General features: G+C 43.0%; 1 protein-coding gene across 1 annotated transcript in view; it reads left to right on the forward strand.

Moving 5' to 3' along the window:
* LOC139540535 (B-cadherin-like) overlaps positions 1–21,844 on the forward strand; it is a 39,017-nt gene extending 17,173 nt beyond the window's left edge. Inside the window, exons 14-23 of the mRNA XM_071344417.1 lie at positions 18,984–19,145; positions 19,612–19,696; positions 19,810–19,847; positions 19,950–20,090; positions 20,178–20,333; positions 20,445–20,589; positions 20,710–20,882; positions 20,970–21,098; positions 21,250–21,387; positions 21,615–21,844. Of these exons, the coding sequence (XP_071200518.1) occupies positions 18,984–19,145; positions 19,612–19,696; positions 19,810–19,847; positions 19,950–20,090; positions 20,178–20,333; positions 20,445–20,589; positions 20,710–20,882; positions 20,970–21,098; positions 21,250–21,387; positions 21,615–21,725 (1,278 nt within the window). The 3' untranslated portion in view covers positions 21,726–21,844. The remainder of the gene's footprint in view (positions 1–18,983; positions 19,146–19,611; positions 19,697–19,809; positions 19,848–19,949; positions 20,091–20,177; positions 20,334–20,444; positions 20,590–20,709; positions 20,883–20,969; positions 21,099–21,249; positions 21,388–21,614) is intronic.
* Positions 21,845–26,028: the final 4,184 nt, after the last annotated feature.

The raw sequence follows: 26,028 nt of genomic DNA on the forward strand, positions 1-26,028 counted from the left end.
AACTCTTAATAAGTCCTCAACTACAACTACATAAATCATCACGGTATACATCACACCAAAACAAATGAAATAACGTATACAAAAAGGTTGTAATCAGTCGGTCAGTCAGACAATCCAATCCGCCAACAGATCTCCAGCTGAGAAAGGCCACTAAGAACAACGGAGATGTGTAGTCCACAGACGCAAAGAGTGAATCCGATCCTGGGTAAACTTGCTATTAGGCTACAAAACACACTTTCAAAGGCAACAAAACAAACGGAATAGAGAAGCTTCGGGAACTGAGGGTTGCCCACATCCTCATTCACATCTCCATCACAACCCCACTGTTTTGCAACTGATGCTGGCTATTTAATTGGGAATTAAAGGGGAAACGCCCTATTGGAAGGAGAAGCACTATTTCATTGGGAATTAAAGGGGAAGGGCCCTATTTATTGGAAGGAGAAGCACTGAGACGGTTCAGAAAAATTCAGGGCCGTCACAACATGCACAGTTTGGAGCGAGACGAGCGTTATACCTTATGAATTATTTCTGCGTCTGAGGTTATCCACGACGCCATGACATAACCTACAAGTGTGATCGGGAATTTCTATTGGAGAAGCAGTGTCTGCCTATCTTCATATTGTCTTTGGCTACCCTTTGGTGTCACATCCAGGGTTTTAAACAGTGGCGTGCCGTGGGCCTGGGCCTTCAGTGAGGTCCTACACAGTCCCACCCAAATGAATCCACCTCTTATTACCATCATTATGATGCCATGGCTCTAGACACTATACATTTAGACAGAAACGCAGTATAACCAGGCGTTGCGTCACCTTGAAATTGACAAAAATTGACATTTTTGGGTAAACAATGTTTACCCAAAAACATGACACAATCAATGAGTCTTTTCAATATTTCCCTATTTTTCTTCACCTTTTCATTGTGCAGCTCCGTTGCCCTGCGCGCTTGTTCGTTGAGCTGTAGATCCACTCGGGTGTCCCCAAAAGTTTTCAAAAGCACCATTGCTTGTAAGTGCCCAGCCGTACTTTGGTGTCTCGTTGCTGCCTTGGTTAGACAACTCAAGTTTGCAAAGCCAGTGTGGCTCCAAACACCAAATCGATCACTTGCAAATAATAGGCATTCCCAGCAGTACAGTTTGCAGTGCTTCTCGGAGCCTGTGAGCCATTGATAGCGCTCGTAGTTGGAACTTTGAAAGTGGCGAACGAACCCCTTTCCTGCCTGTGACAGGCTTTGTAGCGTCGGCGTCGGGTGACCTCTCTTTTCTTGAAAGTTCGTCTTGAGAATGGCGTTATAATTATATCCTCGACCAAATCGATATCTTCTCCTCCTTCCGCCATTGTGGTTTGAAAAAACAGCTTAGTAGTACGCGAATTAATTTGTTTATCAAATTCAGTTTCCTAGTTTTGAGGTTCTGCATAGACCTGCCCATAGGACCTTCCTCTCAATATTGGTAATCCAATCAAAAGACGTGTACGCACTACGCCTGCTAGCTGGCTCCTGTGTAACACTGGAGCCAGCCAGCAGGGGTACAATAGCCAACTCTAAAGCTGATTGGTTGACACTAAATTTTCATTTCCATTCACTTTAATTTACAAGCGCCCGCACTGCTGATTCTGAAGGCCTGAGGGCAGATTTTAGAACCCTGGCAACACATGATGGCTGAATATGATTGGATAAAAGATCTAACATAAAGACCAGCCCTCCAAATCTCAACCTGGGGCTGGAAGCAGTGCAACCAAGAGGAAAGCTATGAAATGAAGAGTATAACTCTTACTCTGGGGAATAATTTAATACATATTTGTGAGAAAAAATATTTTTTTTAAAATTATATTCTGATGATGTTTAGGCCAGCAGAGAAGGCCTTGCTGGCCCTGACGGCCCACCACTGGTTTTAAACAAGCCCTGTTTATCTATGATATTTGTCACTGATTATTACCAAAGTTCTATTGTGACAATGATTTCTGAGAGATCTCCACTTAAAAACTAAATAGATTCACTGTTGCTATCAAAGTCATTCCAAAGGGTAGGTTTAACAGAGCAAATGAAATGTAACCATACTTTATTAATCATATACTGTATCATCAATGATGCTATTTAATCACCAACAGCTATTGTTTCAATTCAAACCAGAATTAAACTAAAACTACAAAATACAATAGGCCTAGGGTTTCAAACTCGGGTTAATTTCAAATGTGACAATACTGTAGCAAAACCAGGGGGTAGTCCGAACCGGGACTCGAACTCTGTTCCATCAACTGTCAAGCCGACACATTAACACCAAGAGTTCTGAACCTCTTGACGAGGATGATAGGTGTTGGGTTAAGGTTGCTATATTACCCCCTTCCTTCAGGAGCGCATGTCCCCACGCTTCTCTAAATCAAGTCCCTCACATGTACACTTTCCCATGTTTACTACAGTATGTACTGTATGCTATGTTTACTTGTCAGACTGCACAGTAGCCTAAAAAACAAATGCAGGTGGCTTATAGCTTCAAAATGCTTTAAATGCTTTATTATCCAAATGTAAAAGCATATACTGTATTTCATCATCAGCACCTTTATGCTTTTGTTAATAAAATAATGATACAAATACTCTTTCAAAATACTAATGTTTATTTAGTTATGGATCCATAACGAATTACTTGTTCAAATATTCCATGATATTCTTTAGATATGTGTTGACTGAATATAAGCAAGCTATGTCTGCTGAATAATCAAGTTAGGTTTCTCCAAAAATGTATAATTCTAGTTTGTTAACTGGCATTATTTACAAATTAGTGAGAATGTCTCACCCCATGTCCAAGAATTGCCTTTTTCTCACTCACTCTAGGTTAAATAAAAACGAAATCTCCAAATATCATTACTTTTGAAACAAAGCGATTATTATTAATACATTTTGAATTATATAAAAGCCCCTAGGATCTGTGAGAATATCTAATGGAAAATGCCCCTTAGATATTCATTTAGAGTCCTCCAATCCTCTAAATGTAATTATTGGCGGAGTCACATCTTTGAAAAAATATTTTTCAATATACTGTAGGACTACCGTAGGCATAATCTGTCTCACTAGTGTTGAGTAATGTGCTGTTAAAAATGGTGTAGGTCTTATTTATTTAAAGAGCATATAACGCTTTGCTCCACAGGTAGTATTACAGGTAGTATTACATTTCATTTCATTACAGTACAACAGTTTGATTTGTTTGATCTTAGCTGGCTACATAGCCGTCTTTGTATCCAAGATAATTGTGTAGTCTAGAGTAATTGTCGAGGTTACCTAGCCAGTTAGAGGTTACCTAGCCAGCTACACTTTCAAACAAAGTCAACAACGCAGCCACTGCTAGCTAGCCTATTTCACCAGCCAGCAGTACTATATCATTTTAGTCAATAAGATTTTTTGCAACGTAAGCTTAACTTTCTGAACATTCGAGACGTGTAGTCCACTTGTCATTCCAATCTCCTTTGCATTAGCGTAGCCTCTTCTGTAGCCTGTCAACTATGTGTCTGTCTATCCCTGTTCTCTCCTCTCTGCACAGACCATACAAACGCTTCACACCGCGTGGCCGCTGCTACTCTAACCTGGTGGTCCCAGCGCGCACGACCCACGTGGAGTTCCAGGTCTCAGGCAGCCTCTGGAACTGCCGATCTGCGGCCAACAAGGCAGAGTTCATCTCAGCCTATGCTTCCCTCCAGTCCCTCGACTTCTTGGCACTGACGGAAACATGGATTACCACTGATAACACTGCTACTCCTACTGCTCTCTCCTCGTCTGCCCACGTGTTCTCGCACACCCCGAGAGCTTCTGGTCAGCGGGGTGGTGGCACTGGGATCCTCATCTCTCCCAAGTGGACATTCTCTCTTTCTCCCCTGACCCATCTGTCTATCGCCTCCTTTGAATTCCATGCTGTCACAGTTACCAGCCCTTTCAAGCTTAACATCCTTATCATTTATCGCCCTCCAGGTTCCCTTGGAGAGTTCATCAATGAGCTTGACGCCCTGATAAGTTCCTTTCCTGAGGATGGCTCACCTCTCACAGTTCTGGGTGACTTTAACCTCCCCACGTCTACCTTTGACTCATTCCTCTCTGCCTCCTTCTTTCCACTCCTCTCCTCTTTTGACCTCACCCTCTCACCTTCCCCCCCTACTCACAAGGCAGGCAATACGCTTGACCTCATCTTTACTAGATGCTGTTCTTCCACTAATCTCATTGCAACTCCCCTCCAAGTCTCCGACCACTACCTTGTATCCTTTTCCCTCTCGCTCTCATCCAACACTTCCCACACTGCCCCTACTCGGATGGTATCGCGCCGTCCCAACCTTCGCTCTCTCTCCCCCGCTACTCTCTCCTCTTCCATCCTATCATCTCTTCCCTCTGCTCAAACCTTCTCCAACCTATCTCCTGATTCTGCCTCCTCAACCCTCCTCTCCTCCCTTTCTGCATCCTTTGACTCTCTATGTCCCCTATCCTCCAGGCCGGCTCGGTCCTCCCCTCCTGCTCCGTGGCTCGACGACTCATTGCGAGCTCACAGAACAGGGCTCCGGGCAGCCGAGCGGAAATGGAGAAAAACTCGCCTCCCTGCGGACCTGGCATCCTTTCACTCCCTCCTCTCTACATTCTCCTCTTCTGTCTCTGCTGCTAAAGCCAATTTCTACCACTCTAAATTCCAAGCATCTGCCTCTAACCCTAGGAAGCTCTTTGCCACCTTCTCCTCCCTCCTGAATCCTCCTCCCCCTCCTCCCCCCTCCTCCCTCTCTGCTGATGACTTCGTCAACCATTTTGAAAAGAAGGTCGACGACATCCGATCCTCGTTTGCTAAGTCAAACGACACCGCTGGTTCTGCTCACACTGCCCTACCCTGTGCTTTGACCTCTTTCTCCTCTCTCTCTCCAGATGAAATCTCGCGTCTTGTGACGGCCGGCCGCCCAACAACCTGCCCGCTTGACCCTATCCCCTCCTCTCTTCTCCAGACCATTTCCGGAGACCTTCTCCCTTACCTCACCTCGCTCATCAACTCATCCTTGACCGCTGGCTACGTCCCTTCCGTCTTCAAGAGAGCGAGAGTTGCACCCCTTCTGAAAAAACCTACACTCGATCCCTCCGATGTCAACAACTACAGACCAGTATCCCTTCTTTCTTTTCTCTCCAAAACTCTTGAACGTGCCGTCCTTGGCCAGCTCTCCTGCTATCTCTCTCAGAATGACCTTCTTGATCCAAATCAGTCAGGTTTCAAGACTAGTCATTCAACTGAGACTGCTCTTCTCTGTGTCACGGAGGCGCTCCGCACTGCTAAAGCTAACTCTCTCTCCTCTGCTCTCATCCTTCTAGACCTATCGGCTGCCTTTGATACTGTGAACCATCAGATCCTCCTCTCCACCCTCTCCGAGCTGGGCATCTCCGGCGCGGCCCACGCTTGGATTGCGTCCTACCTGACAGGTCGCTCCTACCAGGTGGCGTGGCGAGAATCTGTCTCCGCACCACGTGCTCTCACCACTGGTGTCCCCCAGGGCTCTGTTCTAGGCCCTCTCCTATTCTCGCTATACACCAAGTCACTTGGCTCTGTCATATCCTCACATGGTCTCTCCTATCATTGCTATGCAGACGACACACAATTAATCTTCTCCTTTCCCCCCTCTGATAACCAGGTGGTGAATCGCATCTCTGCATGTCTGGCAGACATATCAGTGTGGATGACGGATCACCACCTCAAGCTGAACCTCGGCAAGACGGAGCTGCTCTTCCTCCCGGGGAAGGACTGCCCGTTCCATGATCTCGCCATCACGGTTGACAACTCCATTGTGTCCTCCTCCCAGAGTGCTAAGAACCTTGGCGTGATCCTGGACAACACCCTGTCGTTCTCAACTAACATCAAGGCGGTGACCCGTTCCTGTAGGTTCATGCTCTACAACATTCGCAGAGTACGACCCTGCCTCACGCAGGAAGCGGCGCAGGTCCTAATCCAGGCACTTGTCATCTCCCGTCTGGATTACTGCAACTCGCTGTTGGCTGGGCTCCCTGCCTGTGCCATTAAACCCCTACAACTCATCCAGAACGCCGCAGCCCGTCTGGTGTTCAACTTTCCCAAGTTCTCTCACGTCACCCCGCTCCTCCGCTCTCTCCACTGGCTTCCAGTTGAAGCTCGCATCCGCTACAAGACCATGGTGCTTGCCTACGGAGCTGTGAGGGGAACGGCACCTCCGTACCTTCAGGCTCTGATCAGGCCCTACACCCAAACAAGGGCACTGCGTTCATCCACCTCTGGCCTGCTCGCCTCCCTACCTCTGAGGAAGTACAGTTCCCGCTCAGCCCAGTCAAAACTGTTCGCTGCTCTGGCACCCCAATGGTGGAACAAACTCCCTCACGACGCCAGGTCAGCGGAGTCAATCACCACCTTCCGGAGACACCTGAAACCCCACCTCTTTAAGGAATACCTAGGATAGGATAAAGTAATCCTTCTAACCCCCCCCCCTTAAAAGAGTTAGATGCACTATTGTAAAGTGGTTGTTCCACTGGATATCATAAGGTGAATGCACCAATTTGTAAGTCGCTCTGGATAAGAGCGTCTGCTAAATGACTTAAATGTAATGTAAATGTAACATTTTGAAGCAAAAGCCTACAACTATTTTAGCACCGTTTCGCGCTGCTCTGAGGCAAGCATGGGGACTGGTCTTGATAAATCAATGAGATTTTTACTTTCACTTAATCTTCATTTGGGTATTGGTTAGACAAGAATTAGAAAATTAATGTCATGCTTTTAGTGTAACCTTTATTTAACTAGGCAAGTCAGTTAAGAACAAATTCTTATTTACAAGGACAGCCTACTCCTTCCTCGTGCCCTGCGGGGATCCTTTAGCTAAATAGCCAAGTACTGTACTGCCGACCGTCACGTTGTACAGCGCCATATTTTTCATTCCATCCTAATGGAAACCCAGAGGGTTTTTCTTGGAATAGAAAAAACATAATATTAATCAAATTAATTAAGCAAGTACCAGTCAACAGTTTTGACACACCTACTCCATCCAGGATTTTTCTTTATTTTTACTATTTTCTACATTGTAGAATAATAGTGAAGACATCACAACTATGAAGTAACACCGGTCTCCCGCGTGCCCTGCATTCTGTAGTACAGACATGGCCTGCTCTCCCTTATGTAAGGAATTAGCCACTTTCCCATGTTTACTACAGTATGTATTGTAGACTGCACAGTAGCCTAATAAACAAACAAACACATTTCGTTAATAAAATAATGACAAAAAAAATACTCTTTCAAAATGCAGATGTTGATTTAGTTATGGATCCATAATGGGAATAAATATCACTGATTTACAGAAATATTGGAACAAAGTTGTCTAATGAAGGCAAACAATTTAGAATCCTCCAATCCTGTTGCCTTCTCCCGACCGTCACATTGTACAGCGTCATATTTTCCATTCCATCCTAATGGAAACCGTGAGGGTTTCGTTTTTCTCTGAATAGAAACACCATAATATTAATTCAATTAATTAAGCCAAATTTCTTAAAATCAATACTATATACTTGTTATTACAAAAAAGGGTTTAAATTCTCTGGTAATGCCAATACAGAATACTATCAAATGCTTCTCAAAGATGCACTCTGGTGGTCAAACTAGCAATAACTTGCAGCAACAGAAAAAATGGCTGACAATAAAATGAAGTGCCAAAGAATGCTGTGGCAGCACGCAAGGTGTGCCGCAGTATGACGCAACTTTTAAAGGAGGAACCACTGTACAGACCCCTCCAATAGCCTCACGGGCACCATCTCACTTTTGACCCCAATTAAGCTAATTCAGGGGGTAGCCCCAACGGGGGCTCAAACCGGGGTCCAGTGACTGTCAAGCCAACACCTTAATCATTACGCTAAGAGTTTGAGTTTATTTATTTTTGCTCACAGATGAAACTGAAGAAATGCAGAATTTGCATTACTAATAATTTTAAAACACTAATTTAAAAAACATAACACGTAATACGTGACAAATAGAATATTGAACAATTGTAAACATTACAGGACGGAAATTTAAATATAAAAATGTGAGATTAAAAAATATACTTTTTGGGAGAGCTAGAGTTATTATACAATCTGATAGCCGTGGGGAGAGTGGCATTTCGCAGGTGGTTCGTACAGGACAGTTATACAGCACAGTTATACAGGACAGTTATACAGGACAGTTTGTGGCTGTTTCTCAGGAGCCTGGTGGTGCATTTACCTCTTTTTGGAGGGAGCAGGTCATTCAGTGGATGGTCAAGAGTGTGCATGTCCTTCACCAGATACACTGCAGCCTGCTCTCGCCTGCTCTGCAAAGAGGGGCGCTGAGGTTGGACTGCTCCACCTCTGGAGATGATCAAGGCCCTCTTCTGCAACCTGTCTAGTTGGGCCTGCTGCTTTTTACTGCATCCAACTAACAGAACTCCACCGTATTCCAGACAAGGCCTGACCAGTGTAGTATAGACTGTGACCAGATCTTCAGTGGGTAGGCCATTTCTGTCAAGAACAGTCAAAGTGCAGGTGTTTTGAGGCCTTCCTCACTGACTGCTCCACATGTGTGTCACCACTGAGTTAAAAATCAAGATGAAAACCAAGATACTTAGTTGTTGTTACCACTGGTACTTCCTGTCCTCCTAGGATTAGTGGTGCAGGTTGTGGGTGGTCTCTAGAAAAACATATCCTAATTTCCAGACATTTTCCCATTCAGGAGCATGTTGTTGGATGTGGCACAGTCTTCCAGCTGCTTTGCCTCCAAGCCAGTGGAAATGTCCTCTTTGATGCTGGTTAATGGTATGGCTCAGGACAGCCCTACATCGTCTGCATACCCAGTGTCACTGAAAACATTTTTTTTGTAGTCTGCAGCTGCCAGCCAGGAGTGTGTGGCTTTCACGAGGGCGGTAGTAGTGCTGGACTTTGGGAGGTAGGCATACTGATTAGTGCACTCAGATAAAACTGTTGGCATGAGTTTTTTTTTATGAAGCTCTCCTGGATTTTTCCAAGGCATGATGTTAGAGAGATGTGCCTCCAGTCACTCGTTGTACATGGGTTTGACACTTTAGGTATGGGACACATATTGGCAATCTTCCAGGCAGCAGGAACAGTCCCCTGCCAGTAGGAGGTGTAACAATGTGTGTGATGACAGGGGCTAGATCTTCTGCATGCTTTTTTAGTAGCCAGGCTGGAATGCCATCAGGCCCACGCGCTTTACGTGGGCTCCATCTGGCCAGAGCTTGCTTTATCTGGCCTATGCTGCACAGCTCAACCTGCCTTGTAGGCATGGGCAGGGGGAAGATGGCAAGAGGTGTGGTGCTTGTCTATTCTTCAGCAAAAAAGACATTAAAAACATCAGCCGCATCGTTGTCTTCAGTTCCCTTCACCTGTATTCTCTCTCCTGATGTTTTCTTTCGTCACCAGTCCGTTGTTAATGTAGTCCTACCATTCCTTTGTGTTTTTCTTCTTTAGGTCCTGGATTTCAGTTATGTAGTAGTATGTCTTTGCTTCTTTGATAAGTGTTTGCGCTGTGTTTCTGTATTTTCTCCATTTCAATGTTTTACCCCATCTGTTGAAAATCACCTGTCTTTTCCTGATGGCGGTCTTTATTCTCTCAGTCATCCAGGGCTTGTCCAGTGTTGTTGTTTTCTTTTTGGCATGCATACATCAAGTGCAGTTTGAAAGCAGGAGTTGAACGTCTCCACCTTTGCATCAATGCTCTCCACCTCATATACGGCAGACCAGTTAGTACAGGCCATACATTGTGCCGAGGCCTCCTTTCTGTTCTGGGTTACCAGACATCCTTTATTCTGCTGCACCTGGCTTCTCCCTCCTGATGTTGTGTTTGGGGAGAACAGCATACATCTGTGATTACTGGATCCGAGAGGAGCAAGTACGGTGGGGGTGTTGTAGTGATTCTTCATATTTGTAATGATCAGATCTAGGATGGCGTCCCCTCTGGTCTTGTCTTTGACCACTTGTTTCATGTCTGGATGGGAGTTTGTCAGCATCTTGATAGGCAGGTGATTAAAGTCTCCAAACAGACCCATTTGGAGATAGGACATCCTGATCATATCAACAGTGTTGATGAGATAATCCACTGTGTTCTGGAGCTGAAGCCACATACACTCACATTCCTCTTTCTCTAGGTCAGTTCTTCTCTTTGCCTGCATACTGTGGTTCACATACATAGCCACACACCTCCTCGCATCCCCTCTCTGGACCTGTCATTTCTGAACAGCTGATAGTTATATATGAAAAGAGATTCATCTGGGATATCTTCGTGGGCCCAAGTTTCAGTGACACATCCAATGTCTGCATTTACTAATTGAAGAAGCAGTTCAAATGCATCCCCTTTGTTTATCAATGATCTTGAATTACAAACAAGCACATTCGGAGTCTTTGCGGCGTATTTGCGACATCACATAATTCAGTTACAGCTCTGCATTGACGTGAGCGATTGTGTTTTTGATGCATTTTAGGTCTGTTACCTTCTATTGTCAGTATTTTCCTGTCTGCCCTTACTAGCTGTAGTCCCTCTCACCCGGGTTCCTGCGCGCATGATCCCGAAGCACTGAAGTTTGTCTCGGATATGCAGTGCCAGTGGAGGTGCATGTTTTTTGTAAATCTGTAGAAAATTTGATGAGTATTCCACAACGTTTGTACAATCCATCGTTGTCAAAGCCATGCTCCATCGTTGTCAAAGCCACTGCATACTGCACCAAAGCAGGGAGCAGTATGCAGTGCGACACAAAAAAAAACCCACCAACAATTATTTCAAACATTGTACACATTTTACTGTTGAGCGGCTGCCTGGAAGCGCCACGAAAGGAGGCCCGAAACTCTTGACAAGGTGGTTAGGTGTTGGATTAATGTCGCTACAGTATTCAGTCATTTCTCTTTGCCAAATCCCTCACTTGTACACGCCACTCCGATGGCCTCACGGACGCCATCTCTCTTTTTGACACCAGTGTAGTGAATTAGGTTGAGATGGAGATGTGAATATCACTTTTGAAATACAATAAATAGCCTATTAACTACTCGTGGACAAGTTAACATATGTTGGATTCACCTCTCCGACTCAACCAAAAATCTAAATTAAAAAATGGGATTAAACATGTTCAAGATAGGATGCAAAGGTTCCAGGTCAGTGGAGGTCTTCACAGTTACTATAATAATCTGTGCAGAATCTCGGACGGCACTGATCACTTGCACCATGTACTTTTAAAGTAATCTCATCTGCAATCCAGGTCATTTAGTTCTACTATTAGATGAAGCACAGTGATAACACATTAATCTGTTGTATATATACAAAATATCTGACATTGTATTCCCATTTGAACTTTTCTGTTCTTTTAAAATGGTTGAAAACGTAGTGATAACACATTGGAAATTCAACTCACTTTTGGCTGTCTTTTTGAGTGGGTGAATATAGGTTGTAATCGCATTGATCATCTCAACCAAATATTTCCCAATTATCCCTGTTGTAATTATATTTATGTTTTATTTATGTAACCTTTATTTAACTAGGCAAGCCAGTTAAGAACAAATTCTTATTTCATTTCTGTGTTGTACCCAGTGGGCTGTGGCTACCACACAACCCTTGAATCTGAAAACATGCACAACACATGTGTCTACCCTCTTGGTCATTAGTTTTTTACCAAGACAGTAAGACAATGTCATTTCTGCTTTTTGTTTCAAAACATTGTTGTGCCCTACTGATCATGGCCTTTCATCTGATTACTTGTCCAGTCATTAGTTTATAGATCTGTGGCCTTGTTTGTATAACTTAAGTAGTTTTCAATACTGTAGTAGTGATAGTTTTGCTATATCTTTCAGTCCATGCAACTATTCATAACCATGTGGTCTTTTGAAGAGTGTCACTAGTTTCCATCAGGAAATTGTGGCGTGACAAACTGACATTGAATGCAAAGTTGGTTGATGATAAGTGTCACTTTAGCCAAATTGAGTTATTTTGTCAAGTTTTTAATATTAATCAGTTGTTGAAATTACTAGTATTCCGACCGATGGCATATGACATCACCATCTTCTTGATCTGGGTGAGCTCTGGCTAAATTTGATTAATGAATAGGTCTAGATTTCAATGTTTACTATAAAGTAAAATCAATAAATTCAATATTTTCTGAATGTGGGGCACACAAGTGCTTGACCCAATACCTTGTGCTTATATACTCTACAACATTTATAATATAAAGATGCATGCATATGATATCATTTGATGTAGCGCTTTGGCGTGACAGGTGAAGTACACTCTCCTCAATTTGTTTCTGGACATTGAAGCTAAAATTTCAATTAGGCTCTATACTACAGCATTTTGGACTTGAGATCAAATGTGTCAGATGAAGCGACAGTACAGAATGTCACCTATTATTTGAGTTTCTTTTATACATATGTTTTATAGTTTAGAAATTAAAACACTATCTAGTTCCCCACCCATGTTATTAAGTCATAAATATTTGGACAAATTCTCTTATAGTGTATAAAAGCAGTCGAAGGTTTAGGATTTGGTCCCATATTCCTTGCACAGAATGACTACATCAAGTTTGAGGCTCTAATCTTGTTGGAAGCATTTGCAGTTAAAAATAATAATAATTATGCTGTTTTGCACAATAGGAACTAAACGGTGAATGGTGACTTGAATAATTTCTTTCTAAGATGTTTCTGAATATTTCAAAATAAATCTTGATAAGGCCATGATTAAGAAAAATCATGAATAAATCATGAATAATGATGAGTAAGATGCCTTTCAGAGGCAACAAACATTCTAACATCTTATCATTACCAATAACAGGGGAGGATAACATTTTAATGATAAATGCTTGCCCCAAATTTGAAACTCACACGCATCCGATGTATGCCGGTTAGGCTCTACACTGGTTATAAAGCTGATTAATGTGCTAAACTATTCCCTTCCTTCAAGAGAACTTGTCCCCACATTTCTCTAAATCAAGTTCCTCACATGTACACACCCCGATGGCCTCCGGTGACTGTCAGCTCAACAGTTTTTTAGGAGGTATGATCCTTGTTCCTCTGTAACCTTTTAATTCACGGTTCATTCATAATTATCCATAATCCTGGTAGCATCCACATGCATGTAGCCGTGTTCATAAACATTTTCTATTCTTACTTAGAAGAAAATTGACACCAAAATGTCACAAAACATTATTCACCATTCTTTTAGGTCCTATTGGTCAAGGTCACACCAATCAGTATTATATCAGCCTATCAACAATAGAATTCCCGGGACATTCAGTGTAGGACCCCAGCACGGGCAGGCAAGATGTCAGAAACATGCTTTCCCTACCATGACGAGCACTCCTACTCCTCCTCCTGTGGTCACACACCTTTGCTGTCTGATATTTTACTGTGCGTACATCTAAAAGTAAGTGCCTGAATATGTTTATGTCTTGTTGATTTCGGAGTTTAAGATTGCCTATTGTTGTAATGAACATTTATGTGGGGATTGTTAGCTAGCTCGCTAGCGTTGGAATTTCCATTCAGAATGCATTAGTATTTAGCATTCCTGTTAGCGATAAACCACAGTTCTCACGAGTGCTGCGATGCTATTTTCTGTGTACACTGCTCATGGTTAATGTGTTCATGGTGTGTAGACGTACTTACAATACTGCATTGTTTACATTAGTATATTTACCATTTCTACAAGTTCCATAGCCTGTGTAGGTTGTCATGTGAACACACATTTCCTGTTATATACAAGCCTGTGCTAGCTTGTTAGTCATGCATACAGTATCAGTGCTATAGTTTGATTCTGAAAACAAAGAGGTAAAACAATCATTGTTAGACACCATTACTGTAAGAGTGGTGTTGTATTTGTGTGTGTATCATAATTGAAACCTCCTGTAACTGAAATACTGCTTCCTCGTGTTCTGGACAGACACCCTGTGGTGGTTGCTACTGGCCTAAAACCAGCGCCTACGTTTCCCCACCTATTTTTCCTGGTCCTTTCGAGCCGGATCCAGTAACTGCTACAGCCCAAGGATGCCAGTTAACAGAGAAGATCCTCGACAAGATGTGGTCCATCTGCACCGACCAGCTCACCTGCCACAATATCTTGAAAAGTATGGCATGGCTACGAGTCAAGGAACAGATTACCACACACATACACTTACCACTCCTACGAGGGAGAGCAGCTAGACGGTTCTCTTGAGCACTCAAGACATGACATACTGCCTTCAAAATGGCCTTCTTCCCCTTCAACGACTCATCACCGGTCTAAGTCACCACCAAGGCTGACCAGCAGGATAGAGCCTCAGCCTTTTCACCAAGTGCTAATTCACCGGGTTCCCACCTCAAGCTAACCTCGACCAGAGATCGCCAAGATCAGGGCCGAACCTCGACCAGAGATCCTGAGGATCAGCATCGAACCTCGACCAGATATCACCGGGATCAGCGTTGACCTCAGCGTGGACTGCCATTGACAACCGGAGAGCACGCACTGTGTTTACACTGCCAGCGTAATGAGATTGATGCGCTCATAGAAGTGGTCAGGAAGATGGAAGGTTCCTACAGTCCACCATTGCCAGTACTTACCTGATGGACACTGCCAGTTGTCACCTGACTGTCTCAGCAGTCCTTCAACAGTTATCTCCTCTTACAACTGAAAGGTGTCTTAGAGGGGTAGAACAGGGACCTGGGCCACCAAGCTGCCCAAAAACATGACATCCCAGAGATTGTCATGCAACAGATAATGAACAGAAGTGCCAGATCGAGGTTCTGCAGCACCAGCGCGGCCAACTCCACGAAGCCAGAAGTTGCTTGAGAAGCTACAGCCTTCCACATCAGCTTCACCATCAGCCTTGGTCTTGGATCCAACCCTTGCTGTGGACTCCCTCACAGCGGAGATACAGCATTCTCCAGGACCTATCAGAGCTCACCCTGGTGGAGCACCCCACCACTGTGCTCCAGCCGATCCCAGCCATGAAGATCAAGCCTGCTCTGACCATTGAGCTCAAGTTAGTAGTGGGGCTTACTACACCCGCTCCTGCCATGGAGTCTCAGCTCGCCACTCCCACCGCTGTGCTTCATCCAGCTCCTGCTATGGAGTCTCAACTGGTTCAACCCTCGGGGAGCACCCCACCGTGCTCCAACATGCTACTGTCGCAGACTCAACTGGTTCCCACAGTGGTGCCCTCGCTGTCTCCATTGACAGAGATTCTGCCGACCCCCTGTTCTGGACCCAATATCAATCCACAACTCCCTGCCTGATCGGGAGCAGGAAGACCTACAGCTTTATCCGTGGACAGAGGAGCTACCTTAGCTGACCCTGGGAGAGCACCCTACCACTGTGCTCTAAACCGATGCCTCCGAATGTCAGCTGGTTCATAACGTGGGAGTCCAGCTTGCAGACGTTGTAGGTGAGAAGTCCAGCCCTGCCCCTCAGACCTCTCCGGTCCATGTCTGGTGGGAACCGCCTAGTCCATCCTTTGACGTCCAGCCTGCTGCTGTCCAAAGACGCCCTGGGAGTCCCCTCCAGTCTCTACAGTCCATGTCTACTGTCCAGGCCATGTCAGCCCCTGCCAGGTGGGACCTGCCTGTCGCAGTCTTGGGGTTTAGGCTAGCCCCTCTGAACTGTGTCCCGCTAGTTCCAGCCTTGGGAGACCCTCCTGATGTCCCCGTGGAGGACCCACCTCACCGAGGTGTTCAGTATCCGGTCGTAGGTGACACCTCACCCTCTTTCCTACTAGGTCTATAGTCTCTATAGTCCCAGTAGGTCCAGAGCATCTTAGCCCTCAGTTCCCTGATCACCTAGTGTCTTCAGTCACCTACTATGCTAGGTCTCCAGTTGTCTATCCCAATAGGCCCAGAGCTTTCCGTCCTGATAACCCTAATATCCCCTAGCTCACAGTCTGTAGCCCAATCAGGCCTAGGCTACCTGCCCGGGGAGGTAGGTTGTCCTAGTGGTTAGAGCATTGGGCCTGTAACCAAAAGGTTGCTAGATCGTATCCCCGGTAAAAATCTGTCGTTCTGACTTTGAACAAGGCAATTAACCCACTGTTCCTAGGTCGTCATTGTAAATAATAATTTGTTCTTAAGTGACTTGCCTAGTTAAATACAAAAATCAGGCTCCAAGTCACTAGCTCTGTCAGGCCACATGTGGTCACAATATATGTCTCTGATATTTTATTGTGCATGCATCTAAAAATAGCTAAAAATCTCCCGCTCGTGTTAGCGCTAACATTAGCATTTCCATTTAGAATGAATTAGTATTTAGCATGCCTGTTAGTGATTAGCTGTTTGTTAGCATTTCTCACTTGTGGTGCTAGGCTAATTTCTGTGTATATCGCTCATGCTAACCTTTTACTACAGTGGGCTAAATCAGGGTCACAGTGTTTCTTGTTAGTCTTAAACAAATCTACTTCGAAACAAAAGTAAATCACCTCACACATGTGGTTATTGGCTTAAAAAAAAGTTACTTGTTCCATGTCAGATATCGAGTTTAAATGTTTTACATTGAGTTTGCATCCCAAAATATTACACTTTATATACATAACAGTAGACTGAAATATAACAACTGTTTGACACAGAAACATCACATTTAGAAAAATATGAATATAAAAAATAACATTCCACCCATGAGGCAACTAAAGGGCGATTTGGCCATTTGACTGCAGGAAAGGTGTACTGACAATATTGCACTGTTTATATTAGTATATTTACTAAGTTTAGTTTTACTTCTGTTTTCAGAACCGCAATCCTTGTCAGACACAATTATGGTTGCAAAATTACAGTAACTTTCCAGAAAATTCCCAAGTTTTCCAGAAATCCAGGTTGTAGGATTTTCGTATTTCCTTCTGATTCTGGAAATCTTTCAACCTGGTTTTCTGGAAAACCTAGACATTTTGGGAAAGTTATTGGAATTTTGCAACCCTAGACACAATTACTGTCAGTGGTGTTGGGTGTGGGTGGATCATTTATTTAACCCCCTGAAACTGAAATACTAGTTCCTTGTGTTCTGGAAGGACACCCTGTGGTGGTTGCTACCGGCTTAAAAACAGCACCCACGTATTTTAAACAATGCTTTGATTCTACAACCTAGACATTTTTCAGATCCTATTGGGAAATACATTATCTAAAAGAAACCTAAAATGCATCCATCAAGTTTAGTGTCACAAGCTTGATGTAGAATATGCAACCAAATACCAAACTGACTACTTTTAATACACTATGGGCCGGTTTCACAGACAAGGCTTAAGCCTAGTCCCTGACTAAAATGCCTGTTTGAGCGGTCTTAACTCAAAAGCAACTTGCACAGACTTATCTTAAAATAGTCGTAGATTTAGCCTGTTCTGGATTAAACAAAGCCGATTGCAAGAGGGAGGATTAGAGCTACTCTAGGACTGAATTGCAGTTCAAATGAATCCTTCAGAGGCAGGTTTAACTTCTGCTTAGTACTGTTTGTGAGGGAGCATTTGGCTATTTGGAATTTTAAATGAAGACCAACCTGCACTACAGAGGCCAGCGAGACGAGTACTTGCGGATAGGAGTAATCCATTAAATTACTTTGAAATAGCTTTGAGACCTCTTTCGTATGTAGAAAGAAAATGCATTGGAGATAATATCTTTGCTTGAGCCTATACTTTCCTCTCGGTCTCAAAGAGGAAGGCCTTTGCCCAATTCTCCAAGTTCTGATCACTTTGAGGTTTTTGGCATCTGGAATCTTTCATCGTGAAACTGTTGATTTATGTGGTGCCAGAGAAGCAACTGTGTAGAATAGTTCAAAGTCTGCTGGGACATTTGTGAACTGAGGAGTCCTCACATCAAGTTTCCTGTTGCGGCTGGCCAAGCCAACTATAAAGTGCAATTCTATGAATATGGGCACTTCCCAGGAGTGATTGGCTGTATAGATGGATGTCACGTTCCCATCAAGTGTCCATCAACTCCTGATGTTGAGGAGTACAGTAACCGTAAGAACTGGTTTTCCATCAATGTTCAGGGTGTATGCACACCTAATGTAGAGTTTTCAAACATTGTTGCCCGTTGGAAAGATGCAGCGCTTCTTTGTGTGCTCAGCTTCAGAGAGGACAACATAGTGGACTACTACTTGGTGACAGTGGATATGGTCAGAGTAACTTTTTATTATCGCCATACATAAATCCCACAACCGCTGAGCAGCAAAGATACAACCAAGCTCATATCAGCACGAGAGGGATTGTCGAATGCATGTTTGGAGTATGGAAAAGTCGATTCCAGTGTTACCGCAATACACTTCGTTTCAAGCCAAAAAGATGCTGCAAGGTGATCATTGCTACAGCTGTGCTGCACAACTACCTGAAGCAGCATTGTTATCCTGATCCTCCAATGGAAGATCAGGATCAAGCAGATGTGTCCATGGCTGAGGCAGGCAATGACCAATGAGGACTTGCATACAGAGTTGCTTTCACATTGCAGCACTTCAACTAGATGAGATGCATTTAAATATGGAATGTATTCATTATGGCTTATTTTCACTTTGACAATGTATGTTCTGTACAAAATTAAAATAGTGTGCAGCAAAATTTAAATGAGTGACTAAACCAAGGATGGTTTAAAATGTACTTTGTGGTGATCAATAAAACTCACTCATGAATATTCAAACGACGAGACATTCATTTTTTACATGTCATATTGTTCACCATGGCTGGTCATCACAATTGTCACGTTATTGTCTCTCTCTTCCAACTTCGTATCGAATTCAACCTGTAGATTTCTCATCTTCATTTCATGTTCTTCCTTCAGATATTTCATTTTCATGAAATTCTCTGGCTAATCCCAGGTGTTCTCATTTAGGCTTACTTACCTTACTCCAGGACTCCATAGTCTCCTACTAACTACACCAAATTTAAGCCACGTTCATGAAAGCTACTTAATGTCACACCCTGATCAGTTTCACCTGTCCTTGTTATTGTCTCCACCCCCTCCAGGTGTTGCTTGTTATCCCTGGTGTATATATCCCTGTGTTATCCTTCCTTCTGTGTCAGTTTGTCTTGTATGTTTATGTCAACCAGTGGGTTTTCTGTGCGCCTGCCTGTTTTGATTTTCTTTTACTAGACCTCCTTGTTTTGACCCTTGCCTGTTTTCTGGACCCGCCTGCCCTGACCTTGAGCCTGCTTGCCGCGCTGTACCTCCTGGACTCTGAACTGGTTTGGACCTTTTATCTGTCCATGACCATTCTCTTGCCTACCCCTTTTGGATACAACAAATATCAGACTCAAACCATCTGCCTCCTGCATCTGGGTCTCGCCTCGTGCCTTTATACTTAAATATACTCGTTTTAACTAGTACACATTAAGGCCTAATCCTGGTTTAGACAGGGCTTAGATTATGAAACTGGCACAAAAAAGGAATTTGTCCAAATACTTAAGACTTTCTCAAATAGTGGGACTAGATACACAACATGCTTTCATCTTTAAATGGGGAACAGAGGTGTATGAAAACATGCTCAAATAAAAGCTGGCATTCTGTACTGCCGCCTAATATTAAACATTCTCTCTAATGTAAAAGGCTGGAATGTAGAGCCAAATAAAACCATTTAACTTCACTGTCCAATAACATATGGAGGGAAGTGCAGATCATGTTTTTCAATATTCGTTTTCCTTCAAACCTCAGTGTTGGGCCCTGGGGAGAATATCTGAGACTTTACAGTCAAGTAATGGCTTTGACTATCCACTGACTGGAGGGGAAGAAACTGAGGGTGACTTATTTTACTGTTTAGAATATTATATTGCATTATACAGAGTAGTAGCAACATACTGTAGTGGCATTGTTTGCTTTAAAACGGTTCATATTTGTTTGATCTCCTCACAGAGGGCTTCGGCCATGAGGATGCTGGCATTGTCTCTCAGGTGAGAATGTGGATCTATCAACTTAGTGTCAGTTTCATTCCTCTAACTCTACTCATAGGGCTGGTCTAATTTTTCTAATTTGTACAAACATTTTTGGCACAGCCTAAGTATCCTACAAGTCTTCCAATTCTGAAGTTTCCAAAGCCTTTGGTAGGCCTGGTGAGAAGGAAAAGGGATTGGGTCATTCCTCCCATCAACTTCCCAGAGAACGACAGAGGCCCTTTCCCCAAGAATATGGTGCAGGTTAGTGATTGTAGATTTATGTTGGCAGGAAAAAAGGTTGGTTCAGGATTTTGCTCTGGTTTAAACATTTAATTTTTACACATTCAGATAAGGTCCAACAATGATAAAGAGGTGAAGATACTGTACGGCATCACTGGTCCTGGAGCAGATCAACCCTCTGTGGGACTGTTCTTTGTAGACAAAAACTCTGGGACTCTCTATGTGACCCAGCCTTTGGACAGAGAGAGAAAAGACCAATATGTGGTAATGTTTGTAAATAAGACAAATATCTGGTAATGTCAGTTTGTTTTGCCTTTTGATTTCTACAACATTGAATGCATGTTATTTTAACATTTTTCTATATTTTCCCTTTAGCTTTTGGCTCATGCTGTTGCAGTTGGTGCGGGTACAGCAGAAGACCCCATGGAGATTATTGTTAAAGTAATTGATTTGAATGACAACAAGCCGGTTTTCACCCAAGATCCTTTTATAGGGACTGTCCCTGAAGCATCCCTACCAGGTGTGTCTCAGTCAACATTGAGTCAATACACTCAGCTGAGTTTTAGAATTAAAGTACAATATCAATATAGTTTTTTATTGTCATCCATGAATATCATTTATGTTGAAATATTTTCTTCAGGCTCTGAGGTGATGCAGGTCACAGCCACCGATGCAGATGAGACTGGCTCAGCCAATTCTGATGTCAGTTACACTATTATAAATCAGGAACCTGAACTGCCGAGTCGCAACATGTTTGTCATGAACCCTGTCACAGGAGGGATTCGGGTCAATGCTGCTGGACTGGACAGAGAGGTTAGTGGCTATACTACTAGCATACCATTTTAACTTACAGTAACCGCTACATTTCACAATGTGCTCCATCTGGTGTCATTTTTCCAGAAAATTCCAAAATATACATTGGAAATCCAAGCTGCTGATATGGAGGGCAATGGTCTGACATGTTTCGGAAAATCCATAATTACTGTAGCGGACATCAATGACATAGCTCCTCAATTTGAGAAGTATTTGGTAAGTGTACAAATCAGCAAACCGTACCGCTCATTAAACAGTAAAAGGTGACTTGAAGAGGGAAATATTTTGATTGAAGGAGCTGACTTGAGAAATTTTAACTTGATGAATGGCATACAGCACATGTTCTCTTCATGTATTCTCGTTTCAGAATACGGTGTCTGTCCCAGAGAATAAAGTGAATGCCCTGGTGGTCAAAATGCCAGTGAATGATGGAGATGAGCCACAGTCTTCCAACTGGGCCACCAAGTACAGGATTGTAGATGGAGACCCAGGTGGAATGTTCACTGTAAGCACTGGACCTAGTAGACTGGAAGGAATCATTACCACAGCCAAGATACCTGCTTGGTTTCTTTGTTTCTCTTTTCAGATGAGTATGTGAATGGAGCCAAGTTACAGCAAATATGTATTTGACTGTGGTCTGAATTTCACCCTAGAACCATACAAATATTTGACAAAATTGTTGATGTTTTTGTCATTGTGTAATGAACCTTGCTGTGTCTCGTTCCCGTTTAGGCCCTTGACTTTGAGAAGAACAATTACTACACCCTGTTGGTGACTGTGGAGAATGAGGTCCCATTTGCTGCCCACCTCCACTGCCACAGTCCAGGTGAATGTGGAGGATAGGAATGAAGTCCCTGTCTTTGACCCAGTGGAAAAGGTTGTTTCTATATCTGAACACCTGCCAGTGGACAGTGATTTGGTTCTGTATACAGCCATTGATCCAGACATCATGGCACATAAATTAATGTGAGTTAATGAAGCTTTCTTTTACCTGCAATTGATTTAATTAAGTTGAGGTCCTGGTATAAATATGGAGACAGATTTTTTTATTTTACCTTTATTTAACTAGGCAAGTCAGTTAAGAACAAAATCTTATTTTCAATGACGGCCTAGGAACAGTGGGTTAACTGCCTTGTTCAGGGGAAGAATGACAGATTTTGTACCTCGTCAGCTCGGATTAATCTTGCAACCTTTCAGTTACTAGTCCAGTTACTAGTCCAACGCTCTAACCACTAGGCTACCTGCCGCCCCATATACATTATGCTGATAAGTCAATTCAATGATATACATGCCCTTTATGATGAAGTACATTCAGATGCATATGCATTAAGATTGCAAGAAGCCTTGTGAATGGTGATGTTTTAACTCAATATACTGTATGTTCTAGGTATCGCATGGACAGAGATCCTGCTAAATGGCTGGACATCAACAGTGAGACCGGAATGATCAAAACCAAACACTCCCTGGACAGAGAGTCTCCCTTTGTCAAAGATGGCAAATACAGAGTTCTCATACTCGCCATCGAAGGTGGAATTCTGATTTTGTTGCAGGCTTCAACCTGGGAACAAGGTTAATTTAGTTGACGTCTTCATTACTCCTTTTGATAAGAGTATCTTGTTTTGGGTTATCAGATGAAATCCCTGCAACTGGAACTGGAACCATTCTGATAGAGCTGGAAGATGTCAACGACAATGCTCCGACTATTGATGACACCCCGTTGAAGCTCTGCAACCAAGACCCCCGTCTAGTGCGTTTGGCTGTGACAGACAGAGACGGGCCAGGCTTTGCTGAACCCTTCAGTGTAGAACTTCTGGAGGGGTCCAATATGTATTGCACTGCCCAAATGTACGAAAAAGGTGTGTATTGCTTTTCACATTCACTCTACATTAGTCTCTTCATTTGTATTCAGAATAATATCAGACCAAGTATGTGCTTTTGACAACATTCTTCACATTCAAGGTTGAAATGTGTCCCATTTTTCTCCTGTCCCAGGAACTGTGGTTGAATTAACATTCAAGGCCATGAGGGAGCAGAGAAACTTCTACATTAATCTGAGGGTCACTGATGCTGGCGGGCTGAACCAAGACCATGTCATTCATGTAACCATGAACGAGGACAGCTGCATGACCTGGGGGGATTTCTGTGTTAGATCCTGACATATGACTTTTTATAGCTTGCAGAGGATGTTGCTTGTTTTTTATTTCCATGGAGAACATGATCATTTGCATGCTTGCTGAGAGCTTTATGCATGTTTCTAATTTAACTTGAATAAAGCCTTTTTGGTTCATTCTCACCTTTTTGTCTTTCTTTCCTTGTACATTGAAACTTGTATCTTTCCTATTGGTTAACTACCCTCATACAACACACATCTTGCTTTTAATATAGCCTTGTTTTTCAGAACCTTGGAGTGATATTTTTATGTCATTGTTGTGTAGGACATCAGTTCGCATCTGTTGGCTGTTCCATAAAGCAGGATCATTAAGTTAGCCAGCTAAACATTCAGATATATTTATTGATTTTCATTTAGAATGCTAAACTTCAATATGGGTAGATCAAGCTAATTTTCAGTGAGCCCCCTTTTCTACAAACATTCAGAACATAGCCATGTGTTTATTACTGGTGTTCCCCTCATTCAGATTTCAGCAGCATTTTGCAAGGAGCTCCATTGCTCTGCTGTTAGTAATATGAACACCAATATCAGGTTTGAGATAAGTGAGGATCCTGCTGGTCAGCAAGTCAATGCCACTAAGTTTCAACCATGTTTACATTTAATTTGTTTACAAACACTGGCGGGAAGAAAATGTATGTTCTGGGTTCCGATGGGGTAGTCCAAAAATGGATTTTAACATCTGATTGCCCCAGAGAGGCCTGGCTGGATTGGAACCTTGTGCATGAAAGGTGAGTCCAGCAGCCTGTTAGTCACACCACACATTTTCCTCTTGTATGTTCAAACTCAATACGTTATCAGCCTTAGTCTAAAATAGATCACATATTTTCCCCTCATCAATCTACACACAATAAAGCGAAAACAGTTTTTTGCAATTTTGCTACAAATAAACAAATACCTTATTTACATAAGTATTCAGAACATTTGCTATGATGCTTGAAATTGAAATCAGGGTGCACCCTGTTTCCACTGATAATTCTTGATGTTTCTACAACTTGATTGGAGTCCACCTGTGTCAAATTCAATTGATTGTACATGATTTGGAAGGGTACACACCTGTCTTTATAAGGTCCCACAGTTGACAGTGTATGTCAGAGCAAAAACCAAGCCATGAGTTTGAAGGAATTGTCTGTAGATCCCAGAGACAGGATTGTTTCAAAGCACAGATCTGGGAAAAGGGTACCAAAACATTTCTGCAGCATTGAAGGGACCCAAGAACACAGTGGCCTCCATCATTCTTAAATTGAAGAAGTTTGGAACCACCAAGACTCTTCCTAGAGCCAGCCACTAGGCCAAACTGAGCAATCGGGGGAGAAGGGCCTTGGCCAGGAAGGTGAACCTGATGGTCACTTTGACAGAGCTCCAGAGTTTCTCTGTGGATATGGGAGAACCTTCCAGAAAGACAGCCATCTCTGCAGTACTCCACAAATCAGGCCTTAATGGTAGAGTGACCAGAGGGAAGCCACTCCTCAAAAGCACATGACACCCCACTTGGAGTTTGTCAAAAAGGCACCTAAAGGACTCTCAAGATTCTATGGTCTGATTGGACTGTTTGGCTTGAATGACAAGCGTCAAGTCTGAAGGAAACCAGGCAACGCTCATCACCTGGCCTATACCATCCCTACGGTGAAGCATGGTGGTGGCAGCATCATGTTTTTCAGTGGCAGGGACTGGGAGACTAGTCAGGAGAGGGAAAGATGAACGGAGTAAAGTACAAAGAAATCCTTGATGAAAACCTGCTCCAGAGCGCTCAGGACCTCAGACTGGGGAGAAGGCTTACCTTCCAACAGGACAACGACCCTAAACACAGCCAAGACAACGCAGGAGTGGCTTCGGGCCAAGTCTCTGAATGTCCTTGAGTGGCCCAGCCAGAGCCCGGACTTAAACACGATCTAACATCTCTGGAGAGACCTGAAAATAGCTGTGCAGCGACACTCCCCATCCAACCTGACAGAATTTGAGAAGATCTGCAGAGAAGAATGGGAGAAACTCCCCAAATACAGGATTTCCAAGCTTGTAGCCATACCCAAGAAGACTTGAGGCTGTATTTGCTGCCAAAAGTGCTTCAAAGTACTGAGTAAAGGGTCTGAATACCTAGATATTTTTTGCAAATTAAAAAAACACAACCTGTTTTTGCTTTGGCATTATGGGGTATTTTGTGTAGATAAATGAGGCTGTAACAAATTGTGGATGAGGTTAAGGGGTCTGAAGTTTCCAAATGCACTGTACATGTAAAAATAAATGTTTTATTTCAAACCTACAAAGAGGAAAATGTGTGCTGTGACAGGCTGGTGGACTTGCCTTTAATGAACATGGAAATTATTTTTTGCTTTGCCTTTTGAAGGGGCAAGCAGCAGTTAAATTCTATTTTTTTTTACTTATAAATTAATCGTTAACCTATATTGGTGTTCATATTACTAACTGCAGTGCAATGGAGCTCCTTGTAAAAATGCTGCTGAAATCTGAATATTTGAGGGACATGCCAGTATTAAGTACATGGCCATGTTCTGAATGTTTGTAGATTGATTTGAAGAACTTTTCTACAAAAAGGGCTCACTGAAAATTAGCGCGGTAGAATTTACCCATATTCAAGTTCATTTTTCTAAATGAAAATCAAGGAAAATACTTGAATGGTTAGCTGGGTAACTTAATGATCCTGCTTTATGGCACAGCCAACAGGTTGGGAACTAATGTCCTGCACAGTAGACATAAAAAAACTCCACTCCATGGTTCTGAAAGCTAGGCTGTGGTAAAAAGCATGAAGCAAATAAAGATTGTGTTGTATGGGAGGGCAGTTAACCAATAGGAACGAGATGCAGGTTTCATTGTACAAAGACAGACAAAAAGGTAAATACCCAAAAAGACTTTAGTCAACTTTGATTAGAAACATTCAAAGCTCTCCACAAGCATGCAAATTATGTTCTCCATGGAAATAAAATACAAGCAACCTTCACAATGGTAAAATATAGCAACAGTGCA

Source organism: Salvelinus alpinus, chromosome 15 (assembly GCF_045679555.1).
Source record: "Salvelinus alpinus chromosome 15, SLU_Salpinus.1, whole genome shotgun sequence".
NCBI classification, from domain to species: Eukaryota; Metazoa; Chordata; class Actinopteri; order Salmoniformes; family Salmonidae; genus Salvelinus; species Salvelinus alpinus.